The 19155-nt window shown below is 45.4% G+C and overlaps 1 protein-coding gene across 3 annotated transcripts in view; it reads left to right on the plus strand.

The window, feature by feature from the left end:
• Positions 1-2485: 2485 nt before the first annotated feature.
• The window catches only part of ksr1a (kinase suppressor of ras 1a), a 30078-nt gene continuing 13408 nt past the window's right edge, over positions 2486-19155 (plus strand). For all 3 annotated transcript variants that reach the window (XM_028983483.1, XM_028983482.1, XM_028983484.1), the window contains exons 1-4: positions 2486-2977; positions 14493-14633; positions 17250-17397; positions 18342-18792. In XM_028983483.1, coding sequence (XP_028839316.1) covers positions 2756-2977; positions 14493-14633; positions 17250-17397; positions 18342-18792 — 962 coding nt within the window. In that variant the 5' untranslated portion in view covers positions 2486-2755. The remainder of the gene's footprint in view (positions 2978-14492; positions 14634-17249; positions 17398-18341; positions 18793-19155) is intronic.

Raw genomic sequence — 19155 nt, forward strand, 5'->3', positions numbered from 1 at the left:
GCGTGACGACAGACACGTGCAGAGGTTAATTAGGAGTTGATAAGTGTAGAAGAAGAGGGCGTACATTCCTTCCCTTCCTTTCCTGTTATTGTCCCCATGTCCTGTTGCTCATCCAGACGTGTGTCTGAAGGGCTTGGTCCTGTTTTCATAGATTTATTTCTATCGCAGACTTCACACACAAAGGCAAGAAAGAATAGACAACAGTGTTCCTGTCAGTTCGAAATAGTTCATTACACAAATTACTGATGTGACTTATTGTATCATTACGCCTGTCACATCCATTACCGAAGCAATTTGGCCAACATTATAAAAAAATTAAAAACTGCAAACCACCTTTGTTGTACTGATTTCTACACATAGAATATCATTATAAGTGAAGTGAAAGTGAAGTGAATGTCACTTGTGATACACAGCAGCACAGCACACGGTGCACACGGTGAAATTTGTCCTCTGCATTTAACCCATCACACTGAGTGAGCAGTGGGCAGCCATGACAGGCGCCCAGGGAGCAGTGTGTGGGGACGGTGCTTTGCTCAGTGGCACCTCAGAGGCACCTTGGCGGATCGGGATTCGAACAGGCAACTTTCTGATTACATGGCCACTTCCTTAACCGCTACACCAAATGAAACCCTTCAAAGCCTGGACTGAGAGGAGCTAAACCCATCTTTACCATCTTACAAGCTAACAAATTCATGCGCATTGTGCAGGTTTCAAGATGAGTTTCACATGCATGTCCTTTAGGTGGCGCTTTACACCAGTACAACATTTATCTCTGGTTTCACGATCATGCAGAATTGCAGTCAGTTTGCATTTCTTCTGTGATGATTCCATTGGCCCACCATCTGCTGCTTCCACTTTCATCCTCCCACTCTTTACTGGACTGGGTGTCACCTGCCACTGAAAGGTCCGAAAACTTTTAAAACCTTGTCTTGCACTAGTTTGAGGTGCAGTTAAGATGTTATACCAAGGCACCTTGGACAGATTGTTATGTCCCATAGAGACATGCACAGCTGGCTCAGGTGATCCTTGCTGCTAGAGAACATGCTATCAGATTTAACGCAATCCAATTTATTCTGATGTAACCCTAGGGAGATTCCTCTGTGTTAAAAGCGCACCATTGGCTGGCCAGTAGCCATGGAGCTGAAGAGGCTTAAGTTGGGCTGTAGTAACAGCCGGCTGGGGAGTTTCAATAATTGTGTGCTGTAGCATGGTACAAAGGTAGGTTGCACATCAATTAGTTCTGAGAAGCCTTTTTGCCCCGTGTATCAGGATGAACATCCATTGTGGGATTAATTAAAAAAATCAGTATAAATCTGCTATTGAGATGGATATCATAGAGCATTCAAATATGTCTCTTCAACTATAGCGAGATCTGAGACACTGGAGGAGCACTTTTCATGCAGAGGAGAAATATCTACAGGCAAACTAGGCTTTGAAGCACTGGGACGCAATTTGTCAGTGGAGGACATTGTAAATCTGCACAGAAGACGTGGGCATAGCCTGAAGGTAGGTTTATTTGTGGCTAGGCAGATCAGTGAATGTCTGGTTTCTAGGCATCCATGTCAATCCCTTTCCTCTGAAAACATCATTTTGAATATCCAAGCTTGAAGTTTAACATGAACATGGGCCTAAAAGACTGAAATAATATGTGCAACTGTTAAGACTATACTTAGAAAAGTATAACACAGGGCAAGATGCATCACAACGATCTTACAATGTTTCTCAAAAGAATATAGAAAAATTATCAAATAGGTATTAAAATGAAACGATTTGCTGGCTTCAGTGGTGTATCACAGGCAATGGTGGATAGATGGGAGGGGGGAAACAGACACAAGTGGCAGGGGACAGATGGAGCGACAGGCTCTGATCAGAGAATGACTCACATTCAGATGGCAGAAGTGTGTTTAATGTGAAAGAACATCACACCCTCAATGGGATGATGGCATTCCATAGACACTCACATGGTACACAGACCTTCCGCTTAACACATGAGGGGCGATAGGAGGACCGCTGTGTTTTATATGTGTGTGCACACATATTTTATATATACAGGGAATAAATTATACATTTCCATTTGGAAGAATTTGGAGTGATATTATCTGCTCACATTGCTGCCTAAAGCATTCAGTTGCCAGACTGCTTTAAGCTTAAATAGAAACTTCTAGTAACTGCTATTCTATTAAATTAACAAAAATCAGTTATGATTTGTAAAACAGACTGATCTGTAAATATTTCGTGAATGATGTCTATTGTTAAAGTAATTCACTAAAACTCAACCTGTACCAAAAAGCATAAAACAATAGATATAGACATTATACGTAATTGTACACATATTGCATAAGTTTAATTACATATTAAACATAACTAAATAAAAATACTGATGAAATAAATGAATAAAAGTAGAAATGAATGTGCTCCTGACGAATGGCGCCGGGACTTCATTTCCCAGGATGCAGCGCGGCATGACGTGTCCCGCAGCTGACAGGCAGTGGAAGCTCAGTGAGCGCTGCCAGGGAAGAGGAGATAGGAGCGTGACAGCAAGGCGAGCGCTCCAACTGCGCTGTTAAATCAGCACTGGGGGACGTGGGCTCGCATTTTATACGATTTTTTAAAAATTCGTGCTAACGCTTGCTTTACTAGGCGCCAATGGGCAAATGCGTGTCGCTCCGTAGCAGGATGCTGCATGTGTAGTGCATGTGCGTTTTATCCTTCACTCCTTATATCTACCCACACAAGCCGTGCCTGATGCCGAGGAATGGATAGTGTGTGTGGTAAAGGTGGAAAGATGGTGGAAAGTGATGAGCAATCGGAAAGGGACGGTGGCGGTGGCGCTGCCGGTGACGCAGCGATGGCCGCGCTACACCAATGCGAACTCATCCAGAACATGATCGAGATCTCCATCTCCAGTCTACAGGGGCTCCGGACCAAATGCGCCGCGTCCAACGACCTCACCCAGCAAGAGATCCGCACTTTAGAGGTAACGCGCCGCGGGGAAAGCCGGGCTGCAGCATCCCACACGCACACACCACACGCCTGCCCCGGTGACGGGTTGCTCTCGGGCTCCCTTATTCTGCAGCGCACACTGCAGCTGTTTACTGTGCGCATCAGACTGGCAATAATGCATCCGAGCACTAAGACGCGGCCCCATGTTCGTCGGACCGACGGGCGTGCGGCTTAGTTCGGCCACGATATCGGCGGTTGATGTGGGCTCTCTCTCCCCCCCCACCCACTTTCATCTTTGACTGACCTCTTTACGTGACCTCTACGTGAAATATTTGGATATTTCAACTCTTAAACAGACGCCTCGATGAAGTCTATTAAAGCCAGTGAATATCGGCATATTTATGTTAATATAAAGTTCGTTCGCTTTTCGTGTGGCTGCTGCACCTGCACCCGCACCGATTATCGACGCTGAATCGATCTGCCGATGTCGGAGTGACCCGCGATAACGATGGTTTCACGATTCTGCTGATCCAGTGGCGCTCCCCTACAGATACCAAACAAAAAAAAGATACAAACCCCATATTTTAACTTTTAACATCTGGAAATCACAATAATATATATATGTTTTTGATATCTGAAAAATTCAACATGATAATAAAGCTGAGTGGACCACATTATGAGTAGGGATGCACCCAGCAATCGGCAAAGATCGAAATCGGTCGATCTCCAGCCTGATCAGACAGATCCCTTCTGATCCCTAACTGATCCTGCACACAGCCACACCCGGACCAGATCCCAGGTCAGCGTGCATACAGATGCACTAAAATTATGAGCCGCTCAAAAAGTAGGCGTGGTTAACACAGTCGCTGTGCACCACCCTCACGATCCCTCCACAGAATAATTTTACCTCATCATGTCATACTACATACTGAAAGGTAGGTCTGTAGGTATCATGGGATTTTTCTACGCCGCCAACAACAGGTAAATCAATTAAAACATGATTGATTATGTAACTGTATCAGTTGAAAACATTATGAAAAATCAGAAACTGGAAGAAAATTACAATCGGTTCGTCCCTATTTATGAGGCCACAAGTGACATGATTTGTGTGTATGTCCAGGCACACGTGGAGGATGCTCAAATTGGCTGGTAGTAGCCTAGTGGGTAACACACTCGCCTTTGAACCAGAAGACCCGGGTTCGAATCCCACTTACTACCATCGTGTCCCTGAGCAAGACACTTAACCCTAACTTTCTCAGGGGGGGGGGCTGTCCCTGTAACTACTGATTGTAAGTCGCTCTGGCATTTGCTGCCTGATAAATGCTGTAAATGTAAATTGCATTTGCTTATTTGAAAGCGTTTCTCATTGGAGCACATGAATTTTGCTTTCACAATCCTTTCGCTGCAATGCTATTTGCACGGCAGTGTGTTAAAGTGTCGATAATCTCTGACATGTTTGGTAAGGACGCTTTCGATACAGGTGTCATGCATGCTGTGCATCCCATTATGCACGATGGCCAGAATCGACCGTTCTCTCTCTGAGCCTTGACTAGACTGGAAAAAGAAGTTTCCCCACAACCCATTGCATAACAACTTCCTTGAAAAGAAGTGAAGATAGGACAAATGGGTTCCTCTTTTGCTGAAATCACGCGAGCGTGGGATCGGGGTTCCAACGAGCGTTCGCGGCACTAGCTCTACATTCCAGAGCCCACCCAGTTAAGACCCCGCATCTGCTGGAACAACAGGAAGCAATCGCCCGACTCCCCCTCCGGTCCCATCCAGGAGGCTGGTGGGCTGGAGGACCTCTAAACGGCTGGCTGATTTGCACCGAGCAGCACCGCCGGAGTGGCTCGTGCCCTTCGCGGTGGCCGGTCACCGGCTGGAGCGCCTCTCTCAGAGCCCAGCGCTCCAGCGCAATCAAGAGAGGCCTGAGCTCACATTGCATTTTCACAAGAACGCCTTTATTATGCCACTTCATGCTCTTTTTTTTATAGCATGTCATAGCAGTGAGAGTATAATGGTGCTTCAGCTCTTCAGTGAAGTGCCATGAGGTGGTGCTTCAGTTTTCACACGTTAATACCCGTCCCCTCTCTCCCCTCCTCTCTCTCTCTCTCTCTCTCTGTCGCGAGCCTTTCATTCCTCTTTCGCGTCACATCTACTGCTTTCTGTCTTTCGCCATTTTCCCCAAGTTCTCCTCTCTGCTTCTCCTGCATTCTGCTGTTTAATGACCCACTTTCCTCCGCGGCCTCTTGTCATATCGCCGCCGTGTATGTACCGATCCTCTGCTGCCAGTGCCGGGCCCAGGGAAGCTGCCGGCCGCTTTTCGGGGGGTTTTGGTGGCTCCCTGCCTGCGAAGAAGCCGATAGGATGCCGCCGTTATCTGCGCGTCACGTCTGAGTGCTGGAAAGAGTTTGCTGTGCTCTTGTGGCGTGTGCTATTGTGGCTGCGTCTATATTTAGACTTCTTTCTTCCTACGCATTTTCAGGGCTGGTTGTTAAATAAGAAAATCGAATGACGTGTGCAGGGGCCGAGCGAGACGGGCGAGAGCAGAGGGGAGGGGCTACATGAGAGCAGGCCAATCAGCTTCGGCCTGTCTGCGGTCTCGACAGCCGGGGAGAAAATGATTAGCCTAAACAAAACATTAGATTTGCCTCCTTTTGGATTTGGTTGCCATTTTGTTTAGAAACTGCTGACCTGTAAAGGCAATAAAAAAATACCTTCGATGAATACTGCATAATCTTGGTTATCTTGATTATATGAAATCATTTGATCTCTGCATCACTGTTATATTTGGTGTTGGTAATAATTGTATTACCAACCCCCCCCCCCCCCCCCCCCCCCCCCACATATCTGTCAATCTATGTCACAACAAAACTCAAAACCACATTGCAGTCAAGCTTAAATTAGATGTGAAGATATTATTTGGTAAATTTTTGCATGATTTTCTTGGAGCTTGCAGCTTTTACACAAAGCACTTGTTTAATCTGGAACTGTAAATTCTTTCACAGTTTCAGAAATAAAAAAAAAAAAGTTATTGGTAATCAGGACTGTGTCCATAGCTACTAATGAGGAGGAAAGAGGCAGGATGAGGAGGAGAACGGCCTATAGTTGAGTGGACATTCATGGAAATGATGTCATCTATACCATTCACCAACAACAATGTTTGGTGCAGACAGGAAGTCGTGTCTGCGTTTTTCCATAAAAAATAAAATGAACCCACTGTTGGGTTACATCGTCTTGCCTGATGGAACTAAAATAAAAATACATTTGGGCAAATTTTTACATCCAGTCACCATTTAGAAGTCATGGCGGTTGGTGGAGATGATGTTTTAGGGGAGGGGTGGGAAATTTTCTGGCCAGAAACAGCATGAGAAAGGGGAGGTAACCTTTCCCCCTATGACGACATAAGAGGACAAATTCCAGATCCAAACGCCTGAGCTGCCGCTCTCTAAACGATGAAGCAGAATGACCAAAGCACTCTTCACACCAATCGCCAATTCTAGCCACTGCAGGACCATAGACCGACTAGGGGAACAAAAGACTAATTTTCATAATAGTGGACTGTTTTATAGAGGAAAGTTTGCAAGATTATAGAGGAATAGTGGAAAGTTTGCAATATTTTAAACTATGGATATAGGTTTTTAAACCTATGGGGGGCTGATCTGCTTTGGCGACCCCTAACAGGAGCAGCCGAAGGAAGAAAAAGAGACAAGTATGGGGTAAAAGGTACCAGTGTGGATTGTGACTGTAAAGAATGAACTGCAAGATATTCAGATGGGAAACTTTTTATATCCACTTAAACTAGTTTGTTTTCCCAAAACTCTGTGAAGCCTGTGTACGTATATGGATTGTTAAAATGTTTATAGGGTCGAGCTTGATTTCCTCTTTCGTTCATGATAAAACGTCTCATCCAGATGCAGCAGATCGGCCATACAACTCCTTCACATTGTCTTTAAACAACAACGACCAAACTGAAAACTGAACTGTTGCGAGTGAATGTCAGGGCACAAACATCTCCAGCACTGCCAGGTCGAGTGGGAAATTGGGAACGATTTCTCCCACAGTGTTAATAATGGCGCCTTGAACATATTTGGTGAAGTTTAAGATGTTTGACCTAATAATGTAGACTAAACACATTAGAGCTCTCTTTATTAAAAGCACATCTTTCATCTGACTATTTTTGCTTAAATGGAAAAGTATCACAATGATTAAAGCATTAATGATTCATGTTTGGCATGGTGCTGTTCTTATTGCAACTGATTTCTGACAAAATATTGACTATTAGTACTATTGACACAGTTGTTTGAACAAAAAAAGTTCATTTCAATGATCAACAATGGTCTAAAATGATTAAACTAGATAGGAAGGAAGAGGAAAGGAAGAGATCTTGTGCTCCTGTTTAAAGGGGTGCAGGGATATTTTTCGGTGGTCTCTGGTATTGAGTGCCTGTAATCTGGTGGTGTTTGTTTTAGCGAAGGCCGGAGCTGGTTCGCTGTGGAGATGGGGAGGGCACTAACCTTGCATAACACGAGGGTGGCGGATTAGTGGCGCGTCCCCTTCGTGCCCCCACCCCCTCCCTACTGGTGCTGGAGGAGGGGTGAGGGGATGGCCGCTTTCTGCCGCTACCAACCAGCGGACCACGAGTCCGAATGCCCGAATCCGCCATACCCCGCCTAGCACCTGCGCGATCTTGCCATCGTTCTAACGGCCTAACCAGATACGGGCGGAGAACGCAGCGGCCGCTGTGTCTGCTGCTTCAGACGGTGCAGATAAAGAAGTAGCTCATTGTGCGGTTTCATATGCCTTTTCAGAACTGATAGCCATCAGCGTGAAAGTGTGCACTCTGCACGTCTGAAATCACACTGGATCGTGCAGAGCAGGGACGACAGGTCACAGACAGTCTGGGAGGGACTGTGCAGCTCTGAGGGGATTGGAGCTAAGCGCATTATGGCGGCGGTGACAATTGAAATTGCCGGGAGGCGCACTAAACGGCACCAAAGGTGTATAACAATTAGCACCGAGCAAAAGGAGTTAAATTGGAAGTCAGTTGCATGCGATTGGTGCCCGGCCGAGGGGCGTGGCCCCGCCCAGCGACTATCCGCCAGGTCGTTTCCATGGCAGCCTTCTGTTTACCTCTATCTGCCAGTGTTACGGATCAATAGAGAGTCTGGCGTAAGCGCGTTCCCTCTCTTTAAACAGGTGGCCTGTTCCCACCAGAGATCTCCGCACGCGTGAGCTGTAGGTGTGACGTTCCGCTGGAGTTTCACTTCATTTCCTGTTTGCTTTGGGAGACTAAACCGCTACGTTGCGGGTCTGTGGGCAAATCCCACTCTTCAGGCCGCCTGACGCCACACTGCTCTCCGTTCGGTGTGCATGGTCCCCAGCCTGACTCGGGACCCTGCCTGCTCACGGGCCTCCTCTGCCGTGAAAAATGCTCATCTACAGTCCCATCAACAGCCCCGGGCAGCACAATAATAAACCTTTATTATAGGGTCAGAAGCTCCTGGCTAATCAGACAATCTATTCAATGTATGTAGACAATGCAAACTTTCATTTTTTTGGTGTCTTGTACCAATTGATCGATTAATCCGAGGGTTTATTGTTTTATTGTGAGGGGAAAAAATATGTTAATCTTTCTTGTACAGCACAGATGAAACAGGAAGTAGCATTCGGCATTGTGTGAAGATGCCTTTAGAGATAAAACCGTATTTTCTTTTTTGCCGTACTCGGCCTGTTGCAGTACAGTTAATTATCTGCACTTCTGAGGGAAAATAAACAAATGAATCCCATAATTTGCAATTGATTAATCATGATCATATTTGAAACTATTACACAGACAAGTGTGGGGAAAGTGGCTCAAAATGTGTTTTAATAGAACACCCTGCTGACTCTGACAGTAAATAAAAGTTTCATTTAAAAAAAATGTGGGAAAAAATATAGCTGCAAGTGGCAATTACCAGGATCCAAGGAGGTTTAGTGGCCAGGTTGAGACGTTACAGCGCCACCATGCAGACCGTTCAGCAAGTGCATGAAAAAATTCAGTTTATCGCTTTTAAAGGTAACACTGGTAAAAAACATGCTTCGTTGCAAGAATACAGTGTAAAAATGGCATCCATTCCTCCATGCCGCTTAGTGGTAAAACCCTGTTCGGCGTTCATGTCACCCAGGTCTTGCCATGGGCTCCGAATTTATTAGGGGGGTGTAACAGAAAACAATTGAGAAGCACTGGGCTAATACGTCAGCATAAATGCACAAAAAATCCACACTGATCCGCAGAAAAGAGAAATCAACTCTGGAACCTGTTTTCAGGGTTCCCATCTCTCGCCTATGAAACAGAAGACCCAGGTTCAAACCCCACTTACTACCATTGTGTCCCTGAGCAATCTCCAGGGGGGGACTGTCCCTGTGGATAAGGGCGTCTGGTAAATACCGTACATGCAAAATGTGTGGACGAAAGGTATATACATTTTTAGATTTCAACGCACGTTGTCAGACTTTTAGACTTGTCCCTGTCGGCTGGTGTATATGAATGTTTTGCTGTGACCGGCCTGAGTGAATAGAACCTTCTACTCCTGTGCAGAACCTCTGGACTTGCACTCAGGGTGTGGGAGACTGGGGCACTACAGCTGTTCCTGGGGCTGTTGTTCTGCTCACTGCTGTCTCCAGGGTAATAATGTGTGTGTGTGTGTGTGTGTGTGTGTGTGTGGTGATGGATAAAGCTGCATGCTCTCTTTGCCGCTCAGCCACTTCATCTGGTCTGAGGGACACCTCCTCAGCTCATTGAATTTCAGTTTAGTGCAGATGCAGACAGACGTGCAGTTTACTTTGCGTGAACATCACTGGGTCAAGCTTATAATATAACGCACAAACCACAGAAGCATGAGAACTGTTTATGTGGCATTTACCACATAAACAGACTCTTTCACATGAAGTCACAATTAAAATTTGCAAGGACAGTTGTGCATTTTGTGATTTATATAGTTTTGGCCATTTTCAAAATGATTGTCATCTTGAAATAGTGAGACAGAAGGAAGAAATTCCCCATAAATAATGCGTGATTTGACCATCCATATCAGACTACTCAGGGCAACTTGTCACATGGGCCTTTTTATGGCAATCATCATATATGAATAATCCACATTTCCATGTAGGGGAAATAAATAAACCCAAAGATAACTTTAAGATCGTATTATATTGATCTGAAACAAGTTCTCACTGGTAGCCAGGGCCAGTTGTAGACTGGCGTATATGAGGGGGCAGACAGAAATGTGAATGCGGCACATTGTGTGGCCTCTACCCTAAGACCTGTCCAACTTTGGTGTCTCACGTGAAGGCTGAGCTTAGGGTACATACACAAACCGCCTGAAAATGACAAGGTGGCAATCCTACAAAATAAAACGAAATATTCTATCATAATATTCTAATATACATTTGCCAATATTAAGAAAAGAAACAAATGTCAACAGTTGGAAAAAAGGAGTGGAAAGTGAATGAGCTTTACTTTGTGTCTGGGTCCTCCAGTCGGCTCTATGCCACAGACAGGCTGACAGTTGTGCTTGTGGGATAGAGAAAGAAACACTTCACTACGAGACTGAAACTGTGAGAAGAACAGTGAATATAGACGTATTTTTTACTTGTTCGTTACCTCACCAGTCGTGAAGATTTTGAAGTCAGAGTTTTGCTGCTTCCTCTAAGCCTCCCGCTCATTAAGATGGACGTACACTCAACACCCAGCTCAAACTGTACGAATAAATCGCATGCGCACACTGTACAACCTGAAGCTCGGATGTGACCTGACTGCTCACAATACAAGAGCAATATGAACAGATTGGAAGAGGAAGAAGAAGAACCACATCAGTAGTGCTGCTTTGGCCATTTGGTACGCAGAGAAACAGCTTTATAAAGCTACACTTCATGGGTGGGGGTCACAGAAATGTATCTGATGTTTCAGTCATGATAGGTAGGTGGGACAGCGTTAAAAGAAGTTGAATGAGAAGTTGATTCCACACTGGTTAAACTTAAAAAAAGGAATCTGTCACACCTAATATTTTAGCATTGATGTGATTTAAATGAACCAGGTTACAGCAGGTTTGTTTGGTTTATTTATGTCAATGCTGTAAAATTCTTTTTTTTTTTTTTTAACATTTAGCCAGTGTTTGTGCTGCTACTCCAACTTCAGTTCTGTATTTGCACGTGTTCAGTGAGGAAAAACCTAACGGCTAGTGGCAAATTTCAGCAGCCCATTGTGGGTTGTGGCCTTGTCGGCAGGGGTGAATCGGTGATCTTACATCATGTACACTGTACGATGTGAAAGTGAAGTGATTGTCATTGTGATACACTGCAGCACAGCGCACAGTGACACGGTGAAATGTGTCCTCTGCTTTGAACCATCAGCCATGACAGGCGCCCGGGGAGCAGTGTGTGGCGACGGTGCTTTGCGCCGGATTTGAACTGACAACCTTCTGATTACAAGGGCCGCTTCCTTAAACACCTGGCCACCACTGCCCCGGAGAAAGTGCACCGCTCACAGAGGCACTGCAGGCATTTAAAGACAGTGAATTTGAATAAACTCAGAATTTCCTGCAATACCACAGTTTGAGAACCAAGGATTCTAGATTGTTGCACACAGAAGGCTTTCCCCGGCAACCTTGCAGTGGGCCTGAGACGGGGTTCCGCAACCCGGCATGCTCGACTGGGAAGAGCGGATGCCCCACGTCGCCAAGCCTGCCGGAGCGGCCGCAGTGCTGGGTGCCGCACCAGATGAGCTGACAGCAATGTGAAGAGGACGGGGGTGGAGGCAGGGACACGTGACTGGGGACTGGGGGGAGATTACTGCAGAGAAGGATCCTTCTGTGTGTGTGTGTGCGTTTTGTCAGACAAGATGGATGGTGTATCCCCCCCAATTAAACAGGCGATTAGTAGTGAGCTGCAGCAGGAGAAGGCGTTGGGGGGGTTGAGGAGGAGGTGTTAGAAGGATGACTGGCTGCGGTGGCCTCTCGGTAACAGGAGTGTCTGTGCGTCAGCGAGGTTCCTGCTGCTGCAGCAGCCGTGGCCACGCATGAAAAGGGTCGGCCGTCTCCTCCACCCCACCGTGAGAGTAAGGCGGGCCGCTCGGCCCCCCGTGACTCGGCTCCATGCGTCACCGGCAGCCACGTCGCCCAAATGTCTGCACGACCTGTCTTCATAAAAAAAAAAGAGGCGGGGGACAAAGTGGATGAAACCCCGTGAGCTGGAGGATGTCTGCTGTGGGGGACCTCAGGCTTTGTGTCAGTCGGCTTCCCACCGTCTCCTGGGCTTTTCGGATGGGTGACTGGTGGGGGTCGGTGCGTGGCGGTCCGGTTCTCTGGCTTGGGGGGGCCGGGCACGTCAGGTTTGCGCCTGGTCGGCACCTGTCTGGTAGCCTCGCAGTGAACTCGCCATCTTCCGGGACCGTGATGTCACATCGGCTCAAGCATCAGCGGCAGCAATGTTCCGATGACACTCGGTTGCCATGCCAGCAGAGCAGACGCCCCCATGAACAGGCCTGCTCGCTCTCTTCCCTTCTGTGTAATAACAGCTATTTATATCTGTTTGCTGGAGGTAAAGGCGAGTTGGGTAGGGGGTGAGGGAGAATTCTGGACAGATTTTGTACTGCTAGAACGCTGAACGTGTGACAATGGCAGAATAAACCGCTGTATGTGTGATTTCGAGGGATCCATGCCGGTAATTGTGCTTTGATGGGTCTAGAAAAGACTGAAACAAACCTGGAAAAGTCTGACACATTTAGTTTCAGATGTTGCAATGTTGGTTTTCGCCATCCACTATTTGCACAGAGTGTGTAAGTTGTGTCCACAACCGCTTTAGCCCACTCCGTCATATTTGGTTTGGGTTTTGTGAATGTGCTGTTTTCCCCATTATGTTGGTTTAGCTGGGAAGCAGTGAGGTTCATAAGGAGGAGTTCCATGGAGGAAGATTGCCAATGTGTTAAGACTATTGCCCTTGCAAGACAGCAGTTATGGGCATTCCAGTAGCCGGAACTGCAAATCCACACCGGAATTTGAGTTGAACTATGCAGTTGGGCAGTGGGTTCAAGACTGAATTCACTACTAAGATGGTTGTTGGGCACAAAATCCTCATCCAGCTCAGATTCAGGAATGCCCATCACTGAACTGATGATCATTAAAGTTCATTTTAATCAGGTAATGTTATTCTCTCTCAAGGGGACTGATTTGCTTTTTTGAACACAAACTCGTGTTTTAAGATATGAGAGGTTCACAGATGTCCTGCTGGATGGGTATGTTCACCAATAAAAAGTGTTAGTTTTATAATGATATTCATGGAGAAAGGATCTGTCTAGTTCATGAAGCTGGGCTGGGCATGTTCATTAATCACAAGAAAACATGCATTTATGGCTTGTATGCATCTGTCATAATGTGAAGATGATGCTATTATTGTTCCCAGGCTATATGTTAATATCATGTAATTGATTTCCATGATATCTGACTGGTTTTAATTGGGTGATGAAATTTTAGAACTTTCTGAAGTTCTGGCTTCCTGAGAAGAACCTGAAGTCCAGCTGCTGCATCGAGCGCTTATGCTAATCAGATACCGGTTGCTTATGGCCGCATATCTAAACGGGGTGTGATTTATAGGAAAGTGAAAGTAAATATTTCACTCGCTGTGGCTGGACGGACGCGGCTGGAGAAGATGGTGGTAAGATTGGCGCCTGCAGCCGAGCGCAGACAACAACAACTAACCGAGTCAAGGCCTTCTTCAGTAGCGCGGAGGCCGTCGGAACAAGTTCTTCCCTCAGCCTCACTGCTCAACACCTTTAGCTCGGACCATCTGTGATGCTGTTTGCGCTGGAAGTGGCGGTGTTCACATGCAGAGATCGTTGCCGTTTATTTCCGCAGTGCACATTTTTAATCCATTTTATATTTTACGCGATTTCAGATTTTAGGAAGCAAATGGTGACTCATATTAGAAACCAGTGGGGGGGAACCTGATATCTGACCTTTCAATGAGCCAATATTATTGGTGGTCAGAGTCACGTGAGGAGCTTTTATTAACGGGCAATTGTAAAGGTTCCAATCCAAAAAGTTGGTTCTGTGGGATCAGGTGACCTACCCCATTAACAGCCTCATTTGACCAGTTTCACCATGATGTGATTTATTTCATGATACTTATTGTTAATATTATTACTATTAGTCTAATAACTGTTATCCATTTATGCATTTTTTTATTATTAATTTGTAAATATGAACTTTTTGAAAGCCTTTATGATTTATTTTGGAATTTATGCAACGAAAGTTTGAATCTGCATTGCTTTATAATGTGTCTGGCAGCTATCCTTATTTGACCCTTCCTATACTTGATAGTTTAAGTTCATTTGGTGGATTATGAACAGTTGTGTTCATGTTGTGAGTTAGAATAATTCATTTGCTGAATCAAGCTGCTATTTACTGAAGAATGCGCCCTGCGTGTCCTCTAATAGCCCCCTTTCTCCCTCTCTCTCGCTCGCTCGCTCTCTTTTTGCTCCTCTCTCCCCTCCGCTCTGCTGCCACCTGCAGGTGAAGCTCATGAAGTACATCTGCAAGCAGCTGCAGTGCAAACAGAAGGTGCCAGAGACTGAGAGGCCGAAGGCCCTGGACAGCTACCCTCGCCTTGGGGACTGGCTGCGCATTATCAACATTCGACCTGAGCTCATCCAGGTACGGTGTTTTATGTATGTGGGGTAATCGCTTTCATTTCTGCTACGTTCGTAGTTGGGTGTGTGTTCACCAATCATAGTGAACATATTAATATAATGAATCTCAGGGCTGTCGTAACATGGGATGTTTACAGTTAACAGAATATTACAAACCAAATGAGGGATTTCAATGATGGATATTTTAAAGCACTTATGTAAGTTGCGCTGGATAAATGCTGTAAATGCATCTTGTATGCATCTGTAATAATGTGAAGATGATGCTATTATTGTTCCCAGGCTATATGTTAATATCATGTAATTGATTTCCATGATATCTGACTGGTTTTAATTGGGTGATGAAATTTTAGAACTTTCTGAAGTTCTGGCTTCCTGAGAAGAACCTGAAGTCCAGCTGCTTCATCGAGCGCTTATGCTAATCAGATACTGGTTGCTTATGGCCGCATATCTATACGGGGTGTAATTTATAGGAAAGTGATAGTAAATATTTCGATCGCTGTGGCTGGACGGACGCGGCTGGAGAAGATGGTGGTAAGATTGGCGCCTGCAGCCGAGCGCAGACAACAACAACTAACCGAGTCAAGGCCTTCTTCAGTAGCGCGGAGGCCGTCGGAACAAGTTCTTAATGTAAATGTACATTTTTAATTCAGTACTGGCATCTGAATTAAGGTGCCAGTACTGTGACTTCTAACAGTTTTGTGGAACACAGTCTTGGTCTTTGTAATGATCATCAACCCCTCCTCCATCTAGGTTTCAGAGCTACTGGTCGTGCGACAATACGTCACAACGTGCAGAGGTTTAAATTTCATTGGCGTGCTGCTCGCACCACCATTGAACATTGTGTATGTACTAGTAGAAAAGCAAAATATGAATGTAAGAAACAGAGATTAATTTGCATATGAGGTTGTCTTTTGGTTGTATGCTTTGTAACGGTTGTGGATCATTTTAGTACTTGTTTTGTGTGTAAAGAGAACAATGCCATGGTAGGGCCTTTTCAAAAGCCTATTCGATATACTTACAATTTAACTGACTCTGGTGCTATGGTTATCTCTGCTGTTCTGAGACCACAGAAGCACCAGAGCCTGTGAGCACCAATGTCCTGCAAGTTAATGTCCAATCACTGCACATATCCAAAATCCCATGGCCAATAAGGCCGTATTGGACTGTGCAAGGCAAACTGATATAAGGTATATCCAACATTGTAATCCTTAGGCATCATAATGGAATGAATGGTGCTGCTGTGGTTGAATTAATGTCTGGTTCCCCACACCTCATATCTGGGGCCACATTGACTGGGTTGCACTGCTTTATTTTCAGTCCAACCAGGTTGGAAAATCCATCTTTCACAGAAATCCAAAATGATTATGCAAATTCTTGTATCAGTGCTCTTATGTCTGAGACTGTGTACTTACCTCACTAATGTCAAGGCATTGCAATTGCATAAATTCATATTTAATACATATTTATTGGGCAGTGGATGCTGACATTCCAACAATGCTTAATATTAAATAAAATAAAATGTTTTACTGACTTGAGATAGTCAGGGAGGTGCACAGGGATCACGTTAACATGCCTACTTTTTTAAGTGAAAGTGATACACTGGAGCACACACACGGTGCATTTAACCATCACCCTTAGTGAGCAGTAGGCAGCCAGGAAAGGCACCCGGGGAGCAGTGTGTGCTTTGCTCAGTGACACCTCAGTGGCACCATGGCGGTTTGGAATTCGAACCCGCAACATTCCGATTACGGGTCAGATTCCTTACCTGCTGGACCACCAGTGGCCCAACAGTTATTGAGGGAAGTGTGAACACTGCAGTCACGTTCAATCATCACAACACAAAATGCATTTTTGGAATTTTATGACACCAACTTGCTGACCACTAGAGGTCACTTGTGGACAAAAGAACGAGTGCGCTGCTACTGGCAAACTTACCCTCTACTCTGCAGACATGTTGACTTAACCCAGCTAAGTATCTTTCCCCGTCACTGTGCATTCCCTGCCCTACAGCAGTTCTTTGTATGCTCTTAGCGTAGCTCTATTTTTACACCACAAAGTATCCCAATGTGACCAGACGGCGATGAGCAGTAGATGCTGATAGTGCCGTGTCTGCTGCCTCCTCTAGTTTCATAGATCTCCTCTTTTCCGTCATGCTTCTTCGTACTCTCGAGATAATCCCTAGTATTTGTGTGATGGTGTATGGTGTATGTGTCTAAGCAAGCATCAGGATGCTGTGATGGTTGTGTTTCATTTGCTGTTAGGGATGCAACAGATTTCTGCACCTGTAGCAACCAAAAAGCTCATTATCTAGGCAAAGAGTCCTTGGTGTCCTGACCTAATTCTGCTGACACCATTAGCCCAGAATCTAGCATTGCCACTCACATACGTGTTGCTGAGGCTTTATTCGTGTGACCAAACCGTACAAAACTTCTGGTGAAGGCTTTTTAAATCTAAAGAAAACTAAATCGATGTTTGTGATTATGGGCGATATAATATTTTTGCTGGGCATTAAACAGTCTAACATAAAAAATAGTGCATTGATTATTTTTTTGGTTCTTTGATTATTGTTTTCGTGTTGTGTCTTCCCTTCTATTTTATTCGTCTTGCACCCCTGCTGCAGGCGGTGTCTGCGAACCATTCCCTGGATGCCTTGCTGCAGACGCCCGGTTCTCAGGTGCGAGAGACCATGAGAAGACTCGGCTCCAGGACTGAGGAGTGTGCCCGACTCAGCGCTGCCCTCTCCTGTTTAAAGAGTGCCACTGAATCTGGTGGGTCTCTGCCTTCTATCTCGGTTCTTAATACTGATGTCACAAAACACGCTTGTGTTCTACGCCACAGCTCCGATTACTGAATCATATGCTTCAGAGTGCTGTTATAATTTGAGAGTTGTTATAATTTGATGCTTTCATTTGTTTTTGATTATTATTCGGGTTGGATCAGTGGTGTGATGACGATTGCAGGGCTCTAGAGTGCTTTCGTTGGTCTGACCAGCCGTTTGTGGGAAATCAAACTCAATAATTCAGAAAACCCATGGGGTATTTTAAACCAATCAGAGATCATGAAGGAAGGAGCTGTCATCTGATTTGGTTTCACAGCCTCATTATGCATTTTTGTGATAATCGACCATGCATTTAGCGCAGTCCGAGCCTGAGTAAGATGATAGAAATTAAACAAGCACAGTGCATCTATAAAACACATTACACAACACTTACTGCCTTTCAGCAACAGGCCGCAGCGAACAGACAATCAGGGATGATAATAAGCAAGTTAAATTATTTACAGGCCAATATTGCCTATATGCACAGATAGGAAAAGAAAAAAGTGAATCTGTAAAACTGCGATGCCATTGAAATTTTGGTGCACCTAAGAAAAACCAAACCAGTGCAACCAGTACAAAAAGTTAGTCTAGCGCTCTGAGTAGGCTTTTTCCAGAAGGCAAGAGGTCCAGTCAGGGCTCGCCTGGCCTTTATATGCCTCATGATGAGCTTCTCACACACGTTCAGCAAAATGTACTTTGTGGGCCTATAGGTGTGTCTGTTGTGTTGGATTGTGAAGGCTATCTTCACAGGGGATGTGCTGGAAGAGGGGGGGCACTGGTCAGTGCAGAAGATCTTGTGAATATCTCTAACATTCGCAGTCTTGTGCCAGGTGAACCACAGCTTGGGGTGCATGTTTGAAGAAAGAACGTGCTAAAGTTTTTTGTGATCTGCAGGAGGAGAACTCAGAGAAGATGGATCCTGGATCTCGGAGCCCACCCGACGGGACAGTGGCTCCTTAACCCATATGGACCAGATTTCAGGTCTTGGGGGGTTACTGCGCCCCCACAGCCCATCTCCGCTAGCACGCCCTTCCAGCACCCCTTTCACCGCCTGCGCTCATCCCCGCGTCGGGCCATCAGCTGCTGACGCCCACATCTCCCACGGTTACGCCGAAAGCCTCACTGATCCCAGCCCCTACTACTCATCCCGCCCCGGACGGATCTATGGCCACACGTCCACCCCCCCAATCACCCCACCTTCAAAGAGGAGGCACAGGTTGAAGCCCCCCTGCACTCCACCTCCGCCCTCCAGGAAGGTGCTGCACCTCCTGCCTAACATCACCCTCACCCGGAGCAAGAGCCACGAGTCTCAGCTGGGGAACCGCATCGAGGACCCACCCACTAAGTAGGTCGCTTTCTCTGTCTAAAGTCTGAGAGGACTGTATCAGCTGTAATCTGAGTTCACCTCTTACCGTGTTCCCCGCAATAAGGACAACATACGCACGATACGCACAATACTATACGGAAAGCATGCGATTATTCACAAGACTATTGTTACTAATATTGAATGACCAACATTTGCAGAAAGGTCCCATTAATGGGTTTTATTTTATTATTACTGTTATTTAACATTAGTCATAATGTGAAAAACGTTTGTAAATATAAGTCATTTATTCTTGGATCAGTCAGTATTGTGATATTTTTAAGATTTATCATGATACACAATATATATTTTGATACCTTGAAATGTCTTCAAAATCGAGGTGTA

The sequence above is a fragment of the Denticeps clupeoides genome, chromosome 6, assembly GCF_900700375.1.
Source record: "Denticeps clupeoides chromosome 6, fDenClu1.1, whole genome shotgun sequence".
Lineage (NCBI taxonomy): Eukaryota > Metazoa > Chordata > Actinopteri > Clupeiformes > Denticipitidae > Denticeps > Denticeps clupeoides.